This window comes from Sorex fumeus, unplaced genomic scaffold (assembly GCF_029834395.1).
Source record: "Sorex fumeus unplaced genomic scaffold, SorFum_2.1 ptg000063l, whole genome shotgun sequence".
Taxonomy (NCBI): Eukaryota; Metazoa; Chordata; class Mammalia; order Eulipotyphla; family Soricidae; genus Sorex; species Sorex fumeus.
Window position 1 is genome coordinate 53,748,801 of NW_026606120.1, and position 22,787 is coordinate 53,771,587.

Genomic DNA, 22,787 nt, shown 5'->3' on the forward strand with positions numbered 1-22,787 from the left:
CCCCTGCCCTGGGGAGCCTCGGAGGAAGGAGGGAGGGAGAGGGCAGGACCCTGACTTCCAAATTACCTTACTTTCACCCCCATCCCATGCCCCCCCAGCTCAGGAGCATTCCAGAGCCCTGTGTCCAGGCTGTGGAACTGCCCAAGGTCCAACCAAGCTTCCAGGCCTACAGCTGCCCTGAAGGTAGGTAGGACAGGGTGAACCCCAACACCAGAAGCAGAGGTCCTGCAAGGAGGGGTCAGCTCCGGGTTAATGGAGAGAAAGAGGATGTGTCACTGCCCTCAAGATCAGACCTAACCAGGACCCAAGCTGGGTTCCATGGAACATAGTTTGAAGACCCACCCCAACCCCTGCAGAGGAGCCAGGTCCAGCCAATGCTGTCCACTAGAACAGAGGGGCTACCTTGAAGCTGTGCCTGGTCTAGAGCAGAGCTGCTGAAACTCTCACCCCCACCAGTGACCCCCTTTTGCACCTCATAAAGGGCTGCGAGGAGCACCTCGGTTTCCTCTGAATTCATTTTGGGCTTTTGTTTAGTACATTGTAATTTAAGTACCAGGTATTAAGAGTTAGTGTTTTCAAAAAAATTTTTAGTGTTTTATCAAAAACTCATAAAGACTAATTTTTTTTTTTTTACAATCTAATTCCTCCATCCCTCTCGGAGAGCCCGGCAAGCTACCGAGAGTATCCCGCCTGCACGGCAGAGCCTGGCAAGCTCCCCATGGCGTATTCGATATGCCAAAAACAGTAACAAGTCTCACAGTGGAGACGTTACTGGTGCCCGCTCAAGCAAATCGATGAACAATGGGAGGACCGTGCTACATTGCTTTCAGAAACCTTGTGCTATTGTCCAACTCTTCCTGACCTCCCTGCCCTCACTCAGCTATGCAGCCCCCACACCGCACCCCAGTTTAAAAAGCAAGGATCTAGAGCGGGCCCCATGGGGCATGCCTGGGACTGGGTCCAATGGCCCAGACAGATAGGATTCACAGCATTTTTGGGGACCAGAGAACCTGAGCCCAGTCCCCTGTCACTCAGTTCATCCACCCCGGGTTGTGTGGAGGTGCCTCACTCAGGGCCTCCAGCCTGCCTTAACTTTCAGTCCAGCTCTCCTGTTCTATTTGTTTGCTTGTTTGGGTCCAGCCGGACTCAGAGGCATGCAAGGCAAATATACCTTAACCCCTGTCCTCTCTTGCCAGTCTTTTAAACCAGTGTGCCATATGGGGCTGGAGCAATAGCACAGCGGGAAGGGCGTTTGCCTTGCACGCGGCCGACCTGGGTTCAATTCCCAGTATCCTATATGGTTCCCCGAGCACTGCCAGGAGTAATTCCTGAGCGTGGAGGCAGGAGCAACCCCTGAGCACTGTCGGGTGTAACCCAAAAAGCGAAAAAAAAAAAAAAAAAAAAAAAAACCAACAGTGTGCCATACTCTGCCAGGTACTAAAAAGTGGATATCCAGTGCCCCCTTCATGCAGGCAGCCAGTAGTCAGATGCAGTGATGGTGGAGAGTAATAACTGGAGTAATAGTTGGGAATCAGTGGCAGGGAGTAATGGTAGGCAGTAATGGTAGTGAGTAATGGTAGTGAGTAAGGGCAGAGAGTAATAATAGTAGATAGCAATGATTGGGAGTAATGGTGGGGAGTATCGACGGGGAGTAACAGTGGGGAGCAATGGTGGGAAGTTATGGCGATAAGTGATGGTGGGGAATAGTGTTGGGGAGTATTAGTGGTAGAACTGGCCCTGGGCCCTAGCCCCCTGGGTCTGGTCTGTGGGAGGGATTCACTGGCGAGCACTTCCCTTGAATTTCCAGGCCTCCTGACCCTCCTCCTCAGCCTCTTTGCAAGTCTTGAATGTCTACCACCACCAGCCATCACCCCAGTGCCCCCTTTGGGGTCACCCCATCCAACTCAGCATCTGGGCCAGCTCTCGCCTCTCCTTTTAGGACCCACAGCTTCCTCACCGCGGTCTCCAGCCCTCTGCTCAGCGGAGCGGGTCTGCCCTCCTTCCCTCCTGAGCTGGATGCTGCAATCCTTGTGTCTCCCACACCTGCCCCAGCACCTGCTCCAGAGTGCCCTTCCTGGGCTCACCCCCTCGCGGGCATGGCCTGTGGCCTACACACACTCGCATAACCTCTCAGCCACCCAAGGTGGGGGTGTGGCTATCTCTGCTCTGCAGATCGGGAGGAGGCCCCAAGAGGCCCCACAGCAAGAGGCATGAGCCCACACACCTGCTCTTGACCTCTGCTTCGTCACGGTGCCCTAGGACCCCACCCTGTGTCCTGCGGGCTCTGCCTCCCACCCCCAGGCTCTCCCCTGCAGGCCACTTCCAGCATGCTCTTCCTAAAGTGAGAAGCAGGTCTCACTCCACCCCTCACCTTCCATAGCTCCCTGCACACCCCCCCTCCCCCACACTGCCAGGTGAGGATGGAGCCCCAGCTCCTCATCAGGCACCCAAGACTCTGGCGGACTGGTCTACCCTGGCCATTCTCCCTGCAATCCCCTACTTCCCTGCCCTCTCCTCTCACTCATCACCGTGACTCCCCTTCTTCCCCCCTGGCAAACGCCCCCTGACTCTCCAGTTGGGGGTCTGCAGAGCATCCTAGGGGTCTGGGAGAGAGGGGAGGTGTAGTGGTCAGCGTCTCTGCTCTGGAAGGTCTCAGCATCCCAGTCACCTACCTGGAAGACCAATTGTGACCTCTCACAGAAGGCTCTGGAAAGACTGAGTGCCTTCCGAGAAAGATAAAGCGCTCAGCCTAATGAGAATGCTTTATTATTAATAGCGTTTGCCCATGGTTATTGCTAAGCACTTCTGCGCCCGTCCGTGGGAAGCGCCTCGCCTGCCGTCCCTCCCGCCACCCCGTGAACTTGCTGTGTCAGCTCCTTTCCGGGAGCCCTGGCAGAGGCCCAGCGAGGTTATGTGGCCGACACTCAGTCACACAGCTAGCAAGGAGGAGCCAGGCCTGCATGTGCGGAGCTTGAGCTGCAGGGCGCGGGGGTGAGCCGGGGTTGGGGGCCAGCAGGTACACGGGCAGCGCGGAGAGGACCAGGTCTGTCCTCCCTGCCCGGATTCCCATCAGTGGTCAACTGTGAAATCCCAAGTGCGCAGACTCGGGCCCCTTGTAGTGCAGGGGCCACAAGGATCCTCCAGGCATCAGGCATGAGATGAGTGAGCCTCAGCCTCACTCCACGGTCACGGAAAAATCCCCGCCATGGTGTCTCCTTCAGCAGTGGGAGGCCTGGTGCGCTCAGCATTCTCACCTCCTGAGTGGGGGTGGGCAGCAGGAGAAACCTCGTCTAGGCTGGCTCCTGTGTGGGTGTGGGGTCCAGGTGGGCACCCGCTGAAGCAGCCTCTCCTGAAACACACCTAATGTCGAGCCACCTGGCCCTAGCCTGCTGGCCCTTTGGAATGGATCAGCTGTGGCCTTGCCCACAGGCCCAAGGAGAGTGGAACTGGCCTTCCCAGGCCCCCTGGCCAGCCCACTCCTACCCCAGGCTGGTACGCATCTGGGAGAGACAACGTCTTGGTCCACCACTGTCACAGCCATGCCACAGAGTGTCCAGCCAGGTCCCGGGACAGAGAGGGAAGTTGGTCTCTGCAGGGGCGGCAGCTCTGGTGCGGTGTGGCAGGCTGGACTCTGGGCTTCTCCAATTCTTTTTGCTGTTGTTCGTTTGTTCGGGTTGGTGGGGGAGGGGCTGGCCCACAGCAAGAGGACAGGCACTCCTGGGTTCCGTTTGTCCTGCCCCACAGTCCTTGGAACTCTGGAGATGTGACCCAGCACTCAGCCTCATACCTAGACCTTCATTTTTTTGTTTGTTTGTTTGTTTGGTTTTGTTTGGGGGGGCCACACCCAGCAGTGTTCAGGGCTTACTCTTGGCTCTGCACTCAGGAATCACTTCTGTTGGGCTCAGTGGATCATATGGGGTGCTAGGGGATGGAACCCAGGTCAGCCATGTGCAAGGCAAATGCCCTACCCGTTGTTTTATTGCTCCTGCTCCTGCATATCCAGGACTTCATTTATTCTTGGGTCACCTGAGAAAGGAAGGGACGGCTGCCAGGGCGGTGGACAGCCTGCCATGCTGACCCCGTGGCCTCCCTGAGAAGCAGGGAACTTCCTCAGCTGCTTCCCTCTCGGCCCTTTGGGGCCGACAACTCCTTACCCAAAGGCCAGCACAGGGGTTCTGCTCCCCACACCCGGCACCCCTCTCTCACCCCACCCCACCCTTCCCTCCTTTCCTTTTCTCCTTTTCCGACCGGCCTTCAGCAGGCAGCACTTTCTCAGAAGGGCAACCCCACGGCATCTCACGCTCGGGGGATCACCCAGGCCAGCCCCTGGCTGAGCAGCAGCCCCTGAGAGGCATCCGCTGTGAACATAGCTTGGTCTCCAGTGGGTAGGATCCTTCCAGAGACAACGGGGAGCTCACTACCCCCACAAGGAAGCCTGCTGGGGCAGACCCCTACTAACCACACAACTTGGTTTTGTTTCCAAGTTGGTTTCGCTGCAGCCGACCTCAGGTTCAGCAGTATGCAGGGGGGACCGCTTACTCTGGTTTGGCCAGGGGCCAGACTCCCTGTCCACATCTCGGAGGGACCCGCAAAGGAGGAGGTGTGAGGTGAGGTGACGCATTCTTGCACAGGGAGCGCTGGCGCTTCTGGGCTGGCTCCTGGCCATCTTGAGGCGACAGACATCTTCCCAGGGTGCCTTGCAGAGGCTGTGATGCGGGGAAAGCACCTTTAAGGGTGGAGTTGGAGGTTGTTTGGGAGGACTAGCAGGAGGGGTCACCCCTGCCCCCCAGCTCTGCAATCCCCCAGCAGTTGCCTGGGGAAGGGAGGAAGGAGAGAAAGAGAAGGAAGAGCTGTGTGGCAGGGAACTGGGCATGGGGCAAAGAGGAATGCAGTGGGGAGCAGACAGAGGCACCCCTTTAGGTGGGGTGAGATTGGGGGAGCGGGGAGACATCTGCCAGGGATCTCAGCCCCTTCAGCTCTGGATGCAGGAACTTGAGCCTGGAGCAGGGAAGCCCCTCCCCCACCCCAGCTGGGAGGGGGGGACACCCCAACAGGTTGTGGAGACACTATCAGCCCAGGTTACTGATTCCCATACTAGACCCCCATGCCATGCCAGCCCCTGGAGGCAGAGCTCCCTGCCCACCCCCCAACTCTGCTACATAGTTGGGGGAGGTAGACAAGACCACCTCGTGCTTGGCTGCCCTGCCCAGGGGGCCCTTGGGAGAGAACCAGGGAGGGAGCTCCCGGGGCTGGGACACAGGCTCCCATGCTAGGCCCCGAGTTCAGTCCCCAGCCTCGCGTGGCCCTGCCGCTGGGTGGGGGCAGCTCTGCTTGACCAGGCCAGAGGGTTGAGGCATCTGGCCTCTACCTGACTGGCTGGGCCAAGTATCTCCAGGAGTGGCCCCGAGGGTTTCCGGGCTCTATTTGTCTGCTTGGGAGACCTACCAAAGACCCCCAGAGCTCCCCGTTCCCCCCACTGGGGGGCTGGTGGACTAGCTTCGAAGGGCACACTGTCACTGTCACTGTCCTTCCATTGTTCATCGATTTGCTCGAGTGGGCCCAGTAACATCTCCATCGTGAGACTTGTTGTTACTGTGTTTGGCATATCGAGTACATCAAGGGTAGCTTGCCAGCCTTTGCCATGCGGGCGAGATACTCTCAGTAGCTTCCCAGGCTCTCTGAGAGGGGCGGAGGAATCGAACTCAGGTCGGCCATGTTGGCTGCATGCAAGGCAAATGCCCTACCGCTGTGCTATTGCTCCAGCCCTCGAAGCGCACAGGAGTTCTCATTCATTCATGTAAAAGCTCAGGCACACCATGCGTGCATGGATGGGGCCAGGTGGACAGGCCCTGCAGCCACACCCCAAGCACATGTCCCCTGCTCAGGAAGACAGATGCATACAGCAGCCCCCAGGATGTCACCCACACTCACCTGGAGGCCTCTGGAGCCTCTGCCGGTGCCAGCCCTCACCCTCCTGTCTCGTCTCTCAGCCTGATGCCGCATCATGGGCAGCCCCTGTGCCACTCTCTCCTCCTGCAACCTCCTGGCACCCCCCTCCCCGCACACACACACCAAATCCCCCCATTCCTGCTGGGCGGTAGATTTTCCATCCTGTGTCTAGACCGCCTCCCCTCCGTCCTCTGCGGGGCGTTTCCTATGCCAGCATCTGGCTCTCAGAACACCCAGGGAGCCCCGAGCGAGTGAGCGCCGCCCCAGCCTCCCGCACTCCTACCTTTTAGCGGGTTATTTATGGACTTGTCTGGTCTCCCTGTTAGCCGGCAAATTCCTTAAGGGCAGAAGCTGTCTGCTTTATCTTTGTCTCCCTGGAAGCTCCCAGCAGGGGCTGGGGCAGAGAAGGGCCTGGATAAATATTTATTTGAGGATTTTTATTGACTGTTGCTTACAAATCCTGGGATTGTGCTGGGCAGCGGAGGAAAGGCCCAGCTCCTGCCCTCAGCAGGGTCCCCATCGAAGAGAAAAGACCAGCCGGATGCTCAGTGTCACGGCTCACCCAGCTTGGCAGGTGACGGGGAGGGCTTCATAGGGGAGGTGAGGCAAGGAGAAGCCAAGGCCGAGGACTCCTGCCAAGCAGAAGTGTAGGGTGGCAGAGGGAGGGCTCAGCTGGAGGGTAGGGGCGTGGGAGTGGGGGAGCAGGTGTGCTGGGGAGTGCAGAGCATTGTGGGAAGAGACACTTAGAGGAGGTGCTCCCAAGCAGTGCTCAGGAGGGGCCCCAGAGGAGCACTCCGGGAGTGCTTCAGCCAGTTGGGACAGTGGTGTAAGGCGGGGGTCCACGGTACTTGGAAGGCCACGGGGTGCTAATGGCGGGAGGATGCCTTGCAGTACTGGGGGATCAAACTCAGGGCCTGGCACATGAGAAGTTCAACTCCAGTCCTTCAAGGCCTCTCCTGGCCCCGAATCAGAGTCTTGATGGCCTCCTCCTGGGCCGAGCTGGAAAAGGCCAGCATCTCCATCTGCCAATCAGTCCCTCCGAGTGTCTGTCAGTCCAGGGTGCGGTTGGGGCACGGGGCTGAGTGGATGCTCATCAGGCAGGGCGGGAGGAAGAGAGGACTCCTTCATGACGTTCCAGGAGGCTGGGCCAGGGCGGGATCTGCACCCCACCTCTGGTAGAGGAGGAATCAGGTGAGGACCCCAGGGCCATGAGTCTGGCCTCTTGTCTCTCTCCCATAACTGCTGGTCTCCGGCCCTGGGACCCCCCTGACCCCATCCTGATGCTGGGAGACTGGTCCAGCTCCCAGTGCCCCCCTGTTTTGCAGACTGCGTGTTCAGACCCCGGGCCACCCTCTGCCATGAGGGACAGAGTTGGGAGAGTTGGGAGCCTCCTTGGGGTGCCAGGTCTGAGGAACTTTCAGTATGAAACCTGTGAACACCCCAAGCTGACCGTGAGGAGTTGGGGCTCAGTCTGCTTCAGTCACTGAAACCCAAGTCACTCTGACAGGGGTGGTGGCCCCATCCCCCATTGACCCCCCCCCCCCATTCCAGCTCTCCAGACTCCTTTGGCCTGGCCCCGCAGTGGACACTGGGGAGTAATCCCAGAGTCAGGGAGATGCAGGGAAACTCAGAGCTGGACACAGCAAGGACCCCTGGGACCCCACGGTGGCTCGGCTGCTCCTTAGAGGGATGTCGTGCTTTTCTCCCAGAAGACCTCTTCCCCATGATGGGGGCCACATGGCTCACGGGACCCACAAGAAGACTCTAGCAGAGTAACCCCACCCCCAAGTCAGACCCCAAAGCACCACAGCAGCTCCAGGACCTGGGACCAAGCTTACCCTGGGTGCATCTCGACCTTTGGGGACCAGAAGCGGGTCCCCTCCCTCGGTGTTGTGGAAACAGGGGTAGGTGCCATCAAGGTGCTCGTGGACCCACAAGAACTCTGCCTTCACAACTACGCCCGCACACGTCTGGGGATGGGCGGGGCTCAGCCCGCCACACCTCTGCTCCCTCACTTCCCGTCTCCCAGGAATGAACCCAGGGCTCAGGACCTCAGAAGGCTTGATGGCACCTGACCTGGGCTGTGCGTCCTGGACCGAGCCTCTCAGCCTCTCTGGGTCTTCATTGGCCCACACAGGTGTGCTTTTGCCAGGGGGTGAGGGAGGGGGTCGTGATGAGGAGAGGCAGGACTCAGCAGTGTCCTGTGCTCGGCCAGCCAGCAAGCCTGGGGATAGGCTTCAAATCAGCCTCCATGCACAGCCCTCAGCATGTGTGTGCTCTTCCTCCCCCACCTTCCGCCTCCCCTCCCCTCCCCCCTTTCTCTCTCTCTCTCTCTCTCTCTCTCTCTCTCTCTCTCTCTCTCTCTCTGTTGTTTGTGCTAATTGTTTATTAGGAGATGCAGGCGGCTGTGCCGATGGGAAGCTCAGCGTGCTCAGCTATAATTAGGATAATGCACATTAGTCATTTAGTGTAACTCTGAGCATGCCCCTCCTGCTCTGCTCCCCGCCCCCAGAGCCCCGGCGGAGCCCAGGCCAGGGGTCTGCGGGGCTTGCCCCATCTGCCCTGGACACCCCCCCCCACCACCACCAGCTGCCCTCTCTCCTATCCCTACCCTCCCCCTGGCCCATTCCTCCTCACCCTCCCCTCCCACCCCCAAGATGTAGCCGCCAACCTCTCCTCTCTCCACTCCACCCCTCAATCCTTTCATGCTTTTCAGGAAATCTGAGACGCCCCCACTCCCCACTCAGGGCCCCAGAGAGGCTGGTGCTGGTGCGGTGGGGTGAAAATGGGGTATCCACAGGGCTGGGGGACTGGTTGGAGCCAGAGCCAGCAGCATGGGGTAGTGGGGGGCGGGGTACCTTGCATCCCAGAAGCTTCCCTTGGAGCCACTCAGAGCATCTCTCCCCAGCACCCCTCCTGCCCTCCTGCCCCCATCAGGCGGTCACTCCTAGAGACAGAGTCTGGGACCAAGGGCTGGCCCTTGCTGCCCACAGAGGGGCCTGGGGCAGGGCTGAGGAAGATCCCTTGCAGGTTTCCAGAAAATGATGAGCCATTCTTGGGGTGTGGGTGGGCATGCCTGGAAATTGAAGGCCTTCGACCTCACGCCTGTCAGAGCCTTCGGACAGACAGACAGTAGCTCCAACTCACCAGGCAGACTTACAGAGCAGGTCCTGAGGTACTGGGGCAACATTCAGGGCTCACTGTATGCAGGGAAGGGGCTCCCAGGACTGTCCCCTGGACCCTCTTCTCTGCCCTCTCCCACGCTAGCCCTCTCACCCTCCCTCTGTGGCCAGGCCAAGTGTGACTCCCACAGAAGCAAGGGTTGCAGGAGGAGAGGTGCCGCTGGCCTGGCCAGCTCTCAGGGATGGGCAGTATGTGCTCTGCGCCCCCAGATCTGCAGTGGGCAGTGTCTCCTGAAGCCCCAGGATTGCTTCTTCTGGCAGTGACGCCCCAGGGTTAGCAAGGAGATGCTTCCAATGCCAGCAGGAGCTGGGACCTGAGCTGCCAGGCTGTGTGCAGGGCACAGCCACCCCCAGGGCCCCCAGGTACCCAGAGCAGGTGTGGCAGCTGTGCCAGCAGACAGGTATAAGCAACCGCTCCTGGGGTTCTGTGGGCTCCCATCTTTCTGGGGCCTCTGCCCCCCCTGGGCTCTCCCCAGGTCCCCAGCCCCCCAGCTGAGCGCAGCATGGTTCATTCTTCCCTTCTCTGATATTTATTTACTCCTCCCCCTCCTCTGTCCGTGCGCCTGCGGCTCTCTGATTTGCTGCCTTATTCTCCGTGTGGAGGTCACAGCTGACGAGAGGGCTTAGCAGAACCGCAGCATCTGGCCCAGTGGCAGGAAGGATTTTCAGACGAGGGAGCGAAATGAGAGGGGGGTTGGTTAGGAGAGCTGCGTGCAGGACCCGGGGAGGCAGGGGGTGTGCACGTGTGTGTGCGGTGTGTGCGTACGTGGGAGGGTGTGCCTGTGCTTGTATGTGTGTGCAGGCGTTTGTGCACACGTGCCGGGGAGTGTGTCTGTGTACACGTGTGAGTGTGTATGTGGAGTGTGTATGCATACGTGCGAGTGTGGGAGTCTGCATGTGGGAGGGAGGGGTGTTTGTGTACATGTGTGTGCATGAGTGAGCATGGGTGTGTGCGTGTCAGTGTGCTTGTGTATCAGCAGACACTTGACCTCCCAGGGCCACCCAATCATCCTTTCATTCATCCATGGCTCTGTGCTGGGAGAAAGAAAGCAACAGATTTCAAGGAACGGCTCGGTCGGTCCCGAGATTAGGGTTGAGTTTGTGCTTTTCAGCCTGGGGAGCCAGTCACAAGACTCAGGAGGCTGCCTGGGGACCCACTGTTGATGATAATGGCACCCAAACAATCACTGAGCGTTTAAGGAGGGCTGTGTAGGGGCTTGGTTGACGGACCCCGCAGGCAAGCTTGCGACGTGCACACTTCATTCTCAAAGAGGCCCCGTGCAAGTTTAGCCGCCGCTTTGCCTCAATTTGCGTTTTAGGAGATGAAGGTGGAAAGGTACTAAAGTCTCTTGCTCAAGCTCACCCGGCTCATAAATGCAGAACCAGTCTGATAGGGGGACCTATATTTTCCTCATCTGTATGGTGTGGGGAAAAGAGCCTGACACCCCATTATGGAGGAGACAGGCAGACCCTAAGCAGATGGCAAGAAACTACCTCACGGACCACTCACCACTGGAACTACTGGGAGTAAGCAGCTGGGGGTCTCCCATAGGAGACTATGGGATGAGTGTGGGAGGGGTAAGTGTGGGAGGGGTGCCCTTCTGCTGCCCACACCCTGCTTCCAGCACATGCTCCAGCCAGGGGTTGGGTTGAGGATGGATGCCACCTGTCTGGGATTTGTAGCTTCCAAGGAGTCCAGCAAGAGGCATCTGAGGGCCAGAGAGATGGTACAGGGGGCTGGGCACTGGCCTTGCATGCAGTTAACCCAGGTTCAATACCCGGCATTCCATATGGTTTCCCCGAGCCTTGTAGGAGTGATCCCTGAGCACTGCTGTTTGAGGCACCTGGTGGCTATGGGCTGCTGGAGGCTGTGGTGGTTTCTCCCAGCCCTGACATGTTTCAGTTCTCCGCCTTTGCAACTCTTGTTGGTCCCCACACAACCAGCCAAGCTGCAGGCACACGGGCTCCTTTGGCGCCAGAGGGAAGAAGGTGACGGGGGGGGGGGGGGGGAGGGGGGAGGGGGGCCTGTCACACACAGCCCTGTCCCGAGGAACTTGCTTTGGTGGGACGGGAGCACAGACAGTTGGTGGGGGGAGGGGGGAGGGAGGTGTGTAGGGCTCAGGTTTGAGGGTCCAGTCCTCAAACACCCCATTCCTCTGTTGGGCTCCTGCAAAGGCTGAGCTTCCTGGCTCCAGTCATGAGCCATGCCTGCAAGGGACCAGCCTGCCTGGCACCTTTGTCAACCTGAAGAAAGATGGATTCAGCTCTGTGCTAGGTGCCCAGACGAGTGAAGCATCCCCGACTGGTGTCTAGTCCCTGCTGTCTGTGCATGGCTTCGGGGCTCAGCATCTATCTGTGTGCAAGACGCAGAGGATGGGTCGGTCTTTACAGGTCGGGATGGGCAGTCTACGGGAACCCTGCACCCAGCCTTTACCTCCGCTCGATGCTCCCGGCCCAGGATCCAGTGCCCTTCCTGCACACAGGGTTGCTATCCATCGCCAGGTCACCTGTGCAGCTGGGCAGGGCAGAAACTAGCCTCTTCTCCCAGGTCCAGAGAGGGCAGGGAAGTCACACAGCAGGATGGTGACAGAGTTTTCCAGACTGGATTCTGGGACCACAGCAACCAGCGTTCCTTCCAGCTTCAGTGAGGTTCGGGAGGCGACTGGACTCACTGCTTCAAGAGCCTGTCATGTCTGTACTTGTCCTAGTTAACTTCCCAGACAGATGCAGTGCCCTGAGCTCATCATGCACCGTGTGCTGGAGAAAAGAGGCCTGTGCTTCCCTCCTTTTAGAACTAAGTAACCAGTGACGCTTGGCTGGGCAAATCAATGAATCGATCAGCACCATCACGCACTCTGCAACAGCAGCCACACCAAGCAATTTGCTTTCTCGGGACGGATCCGTGAAGCCCTACTTCTTATCCTCATCTCATGGCTGTGGAGATCTGAGGCTCAGAGAGGGAAAAATCACCGGCCCACAGCCACACAGCTAAGAGGTGGCTGAAAAGAGGATTTGGGAATGAGTTTTTGCCACTCTGAAAAACACACACAGAAAAGGTTCTCCCATTTTTAAATATTTCTCCCCGTTTTTTCTTTAATTCTTGGAGCAGCTTCAAATGTGCATCTTCATTTGTAAGGACATTTATTGTTCTCTTTCTAATTTTACAAGCCGTACCTGTTCCTTACAGACAACCGGGAAATACATAAAAGCACGAAGTAAAATATAGCAATCACCCAGCGATCTCCGCCCCCTAGAGATAGCCCCCATTAGCAATTGGAAGCATTTCCACCCGAGGACTCACAAATTTTTATATGAAATTGGTACCCTGCCATAGAGCCAGTTTTTCACTCGGCTTTGTTTTCTGCAAACTCTTTTGTGAGCATTTTCCCACCCAAGTAAATATTTTTTTTTTGAAAACTTGATCTATAATGTCTTCTTATATCCATTCAGAGGCATTTGCTTCTGTCGAACTCTTCCCAGTTTTTGGACTTGGGCCTGTGTCAAATGACTGATAAGCATAACACTGGGGTGCACAGCTTTCTAGAAAAATCTCTGAGCAGCCCACTGCTTGTAGGATTCCCGAGGGGTGGGGGGCTGAGGAGTCATGGGGCTGAGGAGTACTGGTGGTTGGAAACACGAACAGATTCAAGGCCTTTCAGTCCAATTTTGCAATTGCTTTCTAGAAAACTTGCCAGTTTCCCCTCTGACTGGTGGGCAGGAGAAGGTCCTGGGTCTTAAAATCCTTGCTAACACTGGGGATCAACAGGGACAAAACAAAAGCAAGAAACAAAACCTTCTTCTAGACTGGCTTTCCCACTTCGGCTCCAGCTCCATGGGGGCTGCGCTCTGAGCTGGTAATTCTATTTGGTCGAGGGTGAAATGGGGCTCTAGAGAGCAGCGGCGGCCGTGTGCTGGCCCGAGGTCAGGTGGGCATATCAGCAGAGAGACAGGATTGGAACCAGGCATCCCTGCCACCCCGCCCTCCCCACTCCCCAGCTGGGCCTGTTTCTGATCCTCAGGCTATGCCGCTTCCTCTTCTGCAGCTGTCAGGGCCAGGTCTCTCAGCCCAGAAAGCCTGGGGGACCGGGTTCGAGATGCCATCACTGGCTTCAGTCTGTCCCTGGTCTCTGGCTCATGGGCCACGTGACTCCAGGGAACCTCATCTCCATGGCTCCTGCTCGACTCACAGGGTCATTCATTCCTTACACACACACACACACACACACACACACACACATACACACACACACTCACACACACTCACACTGGCACACACGCACACTCACACTAGCACACAATACTTACACACACTCATAAACACTCATGCACACACACTGGCACACACGTATGCACACGCACACCGGCACACTCATACTTATCAATCACGCACTCATGTACACACTGGCACTGGTGCACACATACAAGCACACACAACCACACACACATGCACACTGGCACACACACACTTGCACATGCATGTACCCTCACACGCACGCACACTCACAGACACACACTCACAGGTGAACCCCCGGGCTCTCCCAGCACAGCACAGCACCCCCAACCCCCTGGACTTGCCCTGCTGTGCCTCAAACTCACCCAAGCTAATAGCAATCTTTTCCCCCCTTTTTCTGATTTGCAAGCGATTAGTTTTAATTTGGGGACAATTAGAGGTAGAAGCAGGAGGCATCTGATCTTGATTAGAATCAGGGAGATGGCCCCCAGGCTGCCCAGCCCTTGCCTCCACACAGATTCATTTGTATATGCAGTAAGCTCCCTCGTTCTAGCCAGAAGGAAAGGTGCAAAGGGTATCTGAGGGTGACCGCCCCCCCAACACGTTCTGTCCAGCAACTGGCCCTGAACTGGTTCCCAGCCTCATAAGAGGGTTGAAGTGACTTTTGCTAAGCACCTCCCACGTACTTTGCCTTGCTCTGGGCAAAGCTGACACAGCCCCTGTTGTTAGCCTGTGCCCGGGTCGGGGAAAGGCAGACTCATAAACAAGCACATGCTTCTGGAGGAGGGGGCCTCACCCTGTCATCTGGGGAGAGTTCCCAAGGGACTCCAGACACAGCTCTCTGGCTGTTTGCATCTCACACAACAGCTCTGACCAGTGACAGCGCCGGTCACTGGACGGCAGCTTCCAAGTACTCTCTTGGGAGGTGATGGAGGGGATTGGGAGGTGCTGGGGAGAGTGGCAGGGAGGGGGGGCACAGCCTGGGCTTTGGCTGGAAGCAAGAGTCCCCCTACCTATGCTTGTGCAAGTCTTCTCTCAGACCCCTGCTGCCCCTCTCCAGGCCTTGGGCAAACAACTCCTTCCTCAGTGCTCCTAGAGCTAGATGGGAGGCTGCAGGCTGCTGATGAGCAGAGCCATTGTGGCCCCACGTGATGCTCCTGGTTGGGGGTTGGGGCCGGCTGAGTCAGAGGGGTGGGAGGTTGTAGGAGTGGGAGGGACAGCCTGTACTTAGTTCCTGAACCCCAGAGTGCTGGGCATGCCCTCCCGGGGCTGGGGTGGAAGGAGACTTCGTGCATACATCTCTTCCCCCATGCCCGTCCCGTCCCCCATGCCCCACTGCATCCACCGTCCACTGTCTAGCTGCTGGCCCTGCCCCCACACCACATCCATGAGGTCCAGATGGCAGGCCCGGAGGTGGGAACAATGGAGGGTCAAAGGGGACTAAGTGCACTTAAGAAGCCTCTGGGGCTCCTGGGACTAGTAAACAGGGAAGCCGCCCGCCCCCCACCTGTCCACCTCCTGGACGTCCAGCCCCCTGCTCACAGGGGCCCACCCACAGCAGGGCGCGCTGGTGGTTGCTGCCATCCTCAGCCAAGCATGGCCCACTAAAGGCCCCAGGACCCCCCAAGTCCCAAGACATTCCCCCTTCCCCCAGTCCTTTGGTCTCAGCTCTTCTCTATGGCCCTGTGGGGGCCCTGTGAGGCCACAGTCTGAATTTTAGAGGGAGAAATCGAGGCTCAAAATGGGAAGAACCAACTTGGCCTGTTGAGTCCTTGGCAGCCAGGAATGGGAGTGCCTGTCTTGGTTGGCCTGTTTCCTGCAGCTTCCAAAGGAGGTAGCTGTCTGCTGGGCCCCGGCTCCAGCTGTGTGTCTGGATGCCACAGCCAGCCTCAGGCCAGCCTCCCACGTCTCTGAGTCTAGCTGCCTGGGCAGGGCTTGCAGCTGGCTAGGAAGACTCTCCCGGTCATGCCTGACATCTCCCTGAGCTCACCATGGACTCTGCCGTCCTCTCCTCCTGTCCCCACCTCCATCAGCCCTCACGCCTCACACCCTGTAGTGCTTAGAGTGGGAAGCAAGACCTGGGAGCAGAGTCCAGAGTCCAGGGGATAGAGCTGTTCAGACTCTGGTGCAAAAAGTGTGAGTGCCCAGGGGGCCAGGGGCATCTTCTGAATTTTGGGGGTCACTCAGCAGGTTCTGTGAGATCATCCGAGCCCAAGGGCCTTTGCCCTCCAAGACAATCTCCTCATTTCAAAAATAATCTTCCCTGAAGCTGAGGAAATGGCTGAAAAGCCTGAGCACATGGTCTTCATGCACCCATGTGGGTGCCACCCCAAAACCACTCAGAGTGACCACCCCACCCCCACCCAATGCTATGCATGTAACAAATAATGGAGTTTCCCCTTCCCCTGCCCATCCCTTTTTATTGCTGTTACTGCAGTGACCAGAGATCACACACACTGGATTGTGGCCTCTCAAAGATTTCCCACTTCATGTGTAGTGAGGCCTGAGATCCCCAAAGACAAAGTCTCGGGGATGGCTTTCAGCATATGGGGTGGCACCAGGGATCAAACCCCCAGTCCCATTTCCAAGGCAGGCACTACTGCTAACCGATCCCCAGGTTTGGGAGATGGTACTTGAGCCCTGGATTACAGAATGTGTCTTTGACCCCAGGCCCTCAAAAGAAGAGAGTTCTGAAGTCCTTGCATCCATGTGGGATTGACTGTGGGTGATTGTGTAACTGTCCAGAGTTCACCAATCAGGGGGAGAGTGAGGAAAGCCACTGACTGCAGGCCAGCCCCCGGGACCTGCTGAGCGTCTCTGACTCACTCTTGCTACATCCGCCATGATCTGTTGTAGGCTGGCTCAGGGCAAGACCTCCGAGGCAGCAAGGCAGGACAAGAGGGACCCTCAGGGAAGGGAAGGGTGTTCTGAAGAAGACCTCGGAGTCAAGGGCGTATCTTGGAGGTGGCAGCCTTGGAGCAGGACCATGGTGGAAGGTCCTAGGGGAGGATGCGAGCTGTCAGGTACACGCAGAGCAACAAGAGCAGAGGAGGGGGGAGGGCATCTGCCAGCACAAGGGCCCAAGGCTGTCCAGTTATGCTGCCCTGCCCATGCAGCTGGGGAGAGCAGGGCTGGGCAGGGCAGTCTGTAGGTCAGACTCAGTGCCAGGTGGCTGGAGGCTGCATTTTGTAAGCAGAAGTAGATCTTGAATAACACGCATTTGCAGTGGGTTGCAGATTATCAAGTGCTTCCTGACTCCCCCAGGCAAGGCAAATGGTGCCCTTGCACCTTGCAGGCTCCCGGGGGTGAGAGGCTGGTTTTCTAGGCAAGGCCCATCCATGCTTGATCTGGGGCAGGATGCTGAGCTGCCTCTCAGGCCCCCAGCTCAGCAGCTCAGCCCTTCCTATTCCCTCACTGTGCCCAGACAGGCCCTGTGCTGGGGGACAGGGGCCGCCCAGGTCATATATGTGTGCGGAAGAAACAAAAGGTGCTGGGGGAGAGGACTCTGGAAGGGGGACTGGAGTGGGGAGACCCTGTGAGCCCAGGTCATGCTGTCCAAACAGCAAGAGACAGGGCTGGGGGCTGGGAACATGGGCCTGGGACCTCACTGCAAAGCAGGAGTGGGATGGGGGGGGAATGAAGATGCCAGAGCCGAGGACCACCTTCAGCTTTGGGGGACCAATCACCCGCTTCTCCTTGTATCTATTATGGCGCAAGAGGGACTGGGGAGACACAGGCCCCATGGGACTCATGTGCCACGTGAGGCAGCTGGAGCTTGGGAAGCACTTGGGACTAACAGACAGGAGGGATTGAGTTCAAATCCTGCTGCCGGACCCTTTTGCTCTTGGCAGCTGTACACCCCGTAAGCAGGCTGCACTTGCATACAACTCAGGTAAGAGGCGTCACTGCTGCCAGCTAGCTGGCATGACGGAGATGGTAATGACGGTGTCCTCCCAAGGTGGGATCTGAGGACAGTGTTGGGCACTGAGCACAGGGGGTGGGGAGAGCCCTCAGCGAGGGGCGCTGCCCTCTGCTCTGCCTGCACAGCCCTCCCGCACCAGACTGAGCTGAGTCCTCACGCTTGTCCTTGGAAACCAACGCCACTTCTATATGAGTCTTACAAATAGGACACCCAGGGGGTGAAACCGTCTTTAATTTTCTTTTTTTCCAGTTGCTTTACAATGGTGGGGATTAGATCTAGGACCTCCCACGTGGGTGGCCTGAGCTCTGCCACTGCGCCACACACATTCCTGCCCGACTCTGAAACCTTCTTAGAGCTTCACGGTGCTTTGTGTAGGCATTAGCCTTAGAGGCTGTAGCGGCGAGGGGGATTAACACACCAGCAATGGTGTGTATGTGTGTGTGTGTGTGTGTGTGTGTGTGTGTGTGTGTGTGTGTGTGTGCGCACGCGCAGGCGCACAGGTGGGGACAAGCTGGCGGTCTGACCCCAGATCTGCCCTCCTCTGGACTGGGTGGGCAGCAGGGGTTCCGCCAAGCAGATTCACCGACCACCCCGGTATCTCTCTTCTGTCTGTGTCTGTCCCCAGCCTCAGGCCGCTCCCACCCAGCCAGCCCCAGCCCACCGGGGCCGCAGGCCAGCCGGGTGCTGCCCATCAGCTACCGCCTGTCCCACACGCGGCTGGCCTTCTTCCTGCGGGAGGCCCGTCCTCCGCCGCCCACACTGGCCAACGGCTCCCTGCAGCGCTCCGAGCCCTTCGTGGTGTTCCAGACCAAGGAGCTGCCCGTCCTCAACGTCTCGCTGGGGCCCTTCAGCACCAGTCAGGTGGTGGCCCGAGAGCTCCTGCAGCCGTCCAGCACCCTGGACATCCCCGAGCGCCTGACGGTCAACTGGAAGGTGCGGGCCTTCATCGTCCAGGCCCGCGTGCCCGCCTCGCAGCCCGTGGCCCAGGTGCTGTTCTACGTGGCGGGCCGGGACTGGGACGACTTCGGGGTGGCCGAGCGGCTGCCCTGCGTCCGCCTGCACGCCTTCCGGGACGCCCGTGAGGTCAAGAGCTCCTGCCGCCTCGGCGGGGGCCTGGCCACGTGCCTGGTGCGGGCCGAGCTGCCCCTGGCCTGGTTTGGACCCCCAGCGCCGGCCTCGCCGCCCACGGCCCGCCGAAAGGCCCCCGATGGGCTGGAGCCCGAGGCCGCGGGGGAGAGCCAGCAGGCCGAGCTCTACTACACGCTGCACGCCCCCGACGCGGCTGGGGGCTGCGGGGGCAGCCGCCGGGGCCCAGGGGCTGGGCTGGGGGCGCGCGCCGAGAGCCCCACGCAGCACCCGCTGCTGCGCATTGGCAGTATCAGCCTGTTCCGGCCGCCCCCGCGGAGGACACTGCAGGAGCACCGGCTGGACGGCAACCTGATGATCCGCCTGCCCGACCGGCCCCTCAAGCCCGGGGAGGTGCTCAGCATCCTCCTCTACCTGGCCCCCAACAGCTCCTCGCCCGCTGGCCCCAGTGTGGAGCACTTCACGCTCAGGTAGGCGGCCGCTGCCCAGGGGCCTCTCTGGCCCTGCTGCCAGACCCCCGACACCTGCCTGGGCCCCTATCCTAGCCCGGGCTCTGCTGGCCGTCACAAAGATGCGATGTTCACCTGTGCCCCAGAACACTCACCCTTGCCCCATCAGCATAGGGGCAACAGGAGCTTTCGGCCCCAACCCGCCCAGGATCACCAGAAGTGATGTCATTGGAAAGGGCGGTGTCAGGGAGCACATTCAGTTCAACCAACCTGCCTAGCTCCCAGGAAGTGGTGTCACTGGAAGGGGCGGGATCAGACCTCACCTGCGTGGATGTACCAAATGCTACAATTGGAGCTGCCGACCCACCCACAGAAGTAGAGGTCAAGGTCAAAGTGGAGTTGTGGAGGTCAGAGCAGGATGAGGGCTGGGTGCTGGAGCCGGGGAAGTGATTCTATCTCTGTACGTCCAATACCCCTAGACAGACACAGCTTGCAAATCTATAAAGGCCTTAACTCAGGTCCTGTGCACCCAAAAGATAATCATGTCTCAGAGTAGGAATTCATGGTTTGAGCTATAATGGGTGAGATGATAGGAAATGATCCGACAAAAATCTCCCCCCGCCCCCCCCAACCCAAGCACTGGGCATTAGACCTGAAATACCATCCTTTTAGCCTCCAAGTTACATGAGTTAATCTTGTCCTTCCCTGTGTGCAGATGACCTTAAAAAGCAACTGCTCTTGGAAAGGGGTCAGAGGCTGTTTCAGGCACTGATACATGAGGGTGAACTTGAGTTCAGTCATCATAAACCTTAGGCTGCATAAATGGGAGTAGAACATGCAGAATGATGGAGATGACAACCATCCTGCTTCAGTCCATGTTACTCTGAGCACAGCTGAAACGTTGCATTGAGACTAGGCCACTTACGCTATCTGAGTCCAGAAGAGCATGGCTAGGACATGAGTGGCCTCAGACTATGGTAAAATCAGTGACTGGAGGAGAGTGGAGGCCTAAAGGGAGGAGGACTCCGGAGGCCCCTCCAACCCTGCACACCACAGCTGCTGTCCTGGAGGAGAGTCACTCTCCCCTGCCCCAGCAGATCCCCGAGCTGCTGTGTTTCAGCCGACTGCAGGGAAGAGGTTTCTAGTCCAGGGGGACTGTGTGCGGGAGTCAGCCCCCTGTCACTGAGGTGTGGAAGGAGAAGCTCAATGGGGTCTTAGAGCTGCAGGTGAAGTGATGCAGCTACCCCTCAGGGTCAGCTCCATGATGTGAGGTTTCCCCGCTAGTCTTGAGTCTAGGACTCTGAGTGACAGGTCACCTGCTCCCTCCTCTCGTCCTAGCCCCAACCTAGGGTCACTAGGCTGACACTCTCCCTCCTCTTCCCCCACCCCTTTGTCCCAGGGTGAAGGCCAAGAAGGGAGTGACCCTTCTGGGCACCAAGTCACGGAGTGGCCAGTGGCATGTGACCTCAGAGCTGCTGACTGGCGCCAAGCACTCAACAGCCACCGTGGACGTGTCCTGGGCCCAGGGCACGCCCCTACCCCCATGGTGAGTGGAGTAGCCTCCCGGCCACCTTGCTGAAGGACCCGGATGGGCAACGCCAGTCCTTTGGGCTTAGTTTATGGGTATGTTGGGGCACAGAGCGGGGCACTGGGGTGTCTGGGAGAGGCTCAGAAGGCCCTCCCTGCAGAAAGGGCTGGAGACCTCCTGCTCCTGAGGCTCCCGAACTGTGCCCAGCCCCTCCTCCTCTCTCACTGTGCAGGGAGGGCCAGGGGCCCCTAGAGATACTGCAGCTGGACTTTGAGATGGAGAATTTCACCAGCCAGTCGGTCAAGCGAAGGATCATGTGGCACATCGACTACCGCGGACATGGCGCCCTGCCTGACCTGGAGCGGGCGGTCACTGAGCTGACGGTCATCCAGCGGGATGTGCAGGCCATCTTGCCCCTTGCCATGGTGAGCAGAGGCCGGGCAGCCTGGGTGTGGGTGCAGGTGTCTGTCACTGGGTGTGAGGGTGTGAGTGAGGCTGTGAGGTAGGTGCCCATGAGGGTGTTAAGATATATTATGTGTGCGTGTGTATCTGTGTGGGTGTGGGTGTATGTATATGGTTGTTTGGGTGTCTAGGTATTGGTGTGTGTGCGAGTGGGTGTGGCTGTGTCTGAGTACAGCTGTCTGGGTGTATATGTGTGGGTGTTTGGGTATGTGTGGGCGTAGATATGTGGGTGTGTAGTGTCTGGGTGTGAGAGTGTGTGAGAGTGTATATGTATGTGTGTCTGGGTGTAGGTGTGTGGGTGTGTGGGTATGTGTGGGTGTAGGTATGTGGATGTGTAGTGTCAGTGTGTGAGTTGAGGGTGTGTGGAAGTGTATATGTATGGATGTCTGGGTGTAGGTGTGTGGGTCTATGTGGGTGTAGATATGTGGGTGTGTAGTGTCAGTGTGTGGGCGTGAGGGTGTGTGTCAGGTAAATGTATGGGTATGTGGGTGTAGGTGAGTGGTTATGAGTGTGTGGTGTAGGTGGGCATGAGGGTGTGTGTGTGTGTGCACGCGCATGTGTGAACTCTCCCACCACACACCCCTGTCGCACACACCCTAACAAACAGATGGGCTGAGTGGGACAGGGAAGGAGAAGGAACAGGAGGCAGCTCGAAGACCAGGCACAGGTGTTCAGCATGCCCAGGAGTGGTCCCACACAGTCTTCCTGGCCCATCATGCTCTTCCCAGACCTTGAGCACATGACTCTCACTCCCCCTTAGCCCCCTTACCCAAGCCCCCTTGCGAGTTCAAACCCTGTCACCACGTGCTGCCCAGCACCGCCAGTTGTGACTCTGGTGGCCCCCAGCAACATCAGGCCTGAGTCCAGCCCCAAGTATGTGGGCCGGGTTTGCCAGGAGTGGACCCCAGGCCCCCGAGTACCTCTGCAAAGAAAGTGAAGTGGAGGAGCAGCCCAGGGGAGGGGACCTTGGTGGGCATGAGGGCTGGAGGACTCATACAGCCAGGGACTCGTGGGGCCACCTGGACAAGGGTGCCAGTGGGAAGTGAGAATCGTGGGCTCAGAGGACATGTTTGGGAAGAGCAGGATGGGCCAGGAAGACTGTTGGGGGCCACCCACAGAGTGTGAACCCCAGGGAGTGGGAGGAGGTTAAGTGAAGACGGCTGGGGACTGGGGCAGGGCTGAGACTGCAGAGCAAGAAGGTCAACGCACAGGTCTAGGTGACGGGATCAGGTGACCCCTCTACGGCATGGGGACAGCCAGGGTCCAGGGTGTCCTGGGAGGACAGAATACCACAGCACCCCAATAGGCAACTTCTCTTTCCCCCAGGACACTGAGATCATCAACACAGCCATCCTGACCGGCCGGACAGTGGCCATCCCTGTCAAAGTGATCGCCATCGAGGTGACTGGCCTTGTCCTGGATGTCTCTGCCTTTGTAGAGTGCGAGTCTGACAATGAGGACATCATCAAGGTGGGCTTCCTGGAGCTGGGGGCCCCGGGGGAAAGGGCTCAGATCCTCACAGGGAGCAGAGCCCCAAACTAGAAGAGAGTTTGCTTCCAGGACAGCCCCTCCCCCGGGTAGTAAAATGGGGAGGGAAAAGGCTGTGTGTGTGGGAGAGCTACAGATATCTCAAGAAGCCCTGTTCATGCCTGGCCATCCTAGAAGTCTTCCTGTAAGAATGTGGAAGAAGCCATGGCAGGCTGAGGTGAGACGCTGTCTGGGTGTGAGGGTGTGTGAGAGGGTGTATGTCACTGTTGATTCCCACTGTCCCCTGCAGGCCAGGCATGGGATGGGGTGAGAAAAGGACCACCCCTCAGTGCCGATGGAGATTAGCTCCAGGAGGAAGCTTCTGGAAGCATGTAAGTTAGGCCAGGAGCAAAGGTTGTATGAGGAAGGAGCCACTTGGGCACAGCCCCTGCCAACTCCTCCCCAAAGTCTCTCCCACGCCCCCTCCCCCGCACACCCCTATCTGGGCTCC

At 58.3% G+C, this 22,787-nt stretch overlaps 1 protein-coding gene across 2 annotated transcripts in view; it reads left to right on the forward strand.

Annotated features, from left to right (window-relative positions):
- The window catches only part of TMEM132E (transmembrane protein 132E), a 51,756-nt gene that overhangs the window by 20,460 nt on the left and 8,509 nt on the right, over positions 1-22,787 (forward strand). For both annotated transcript variants that reach the window (XM_056126677.1, XM_056126676.1), the window contains exons 2-5: positions 17,910-18,840; positions 20,219-20,365; positions 20,580-20,772; positions 22,136-22,279. In XM_056126677.1, the coding sequence (XP_055982652.1) occupies positions 17,910-18,840; positions 20,219-20,365; positions 20,580-20,772; positions 22,136-22,279 (1,415 nt within the window). The remainder of the gene's footprint in view (positions 1-17,909; positions 18,841-20,218; positions 20,366-20,579; positions 20,773-22,135; positions 22,280-22,787) is intronic.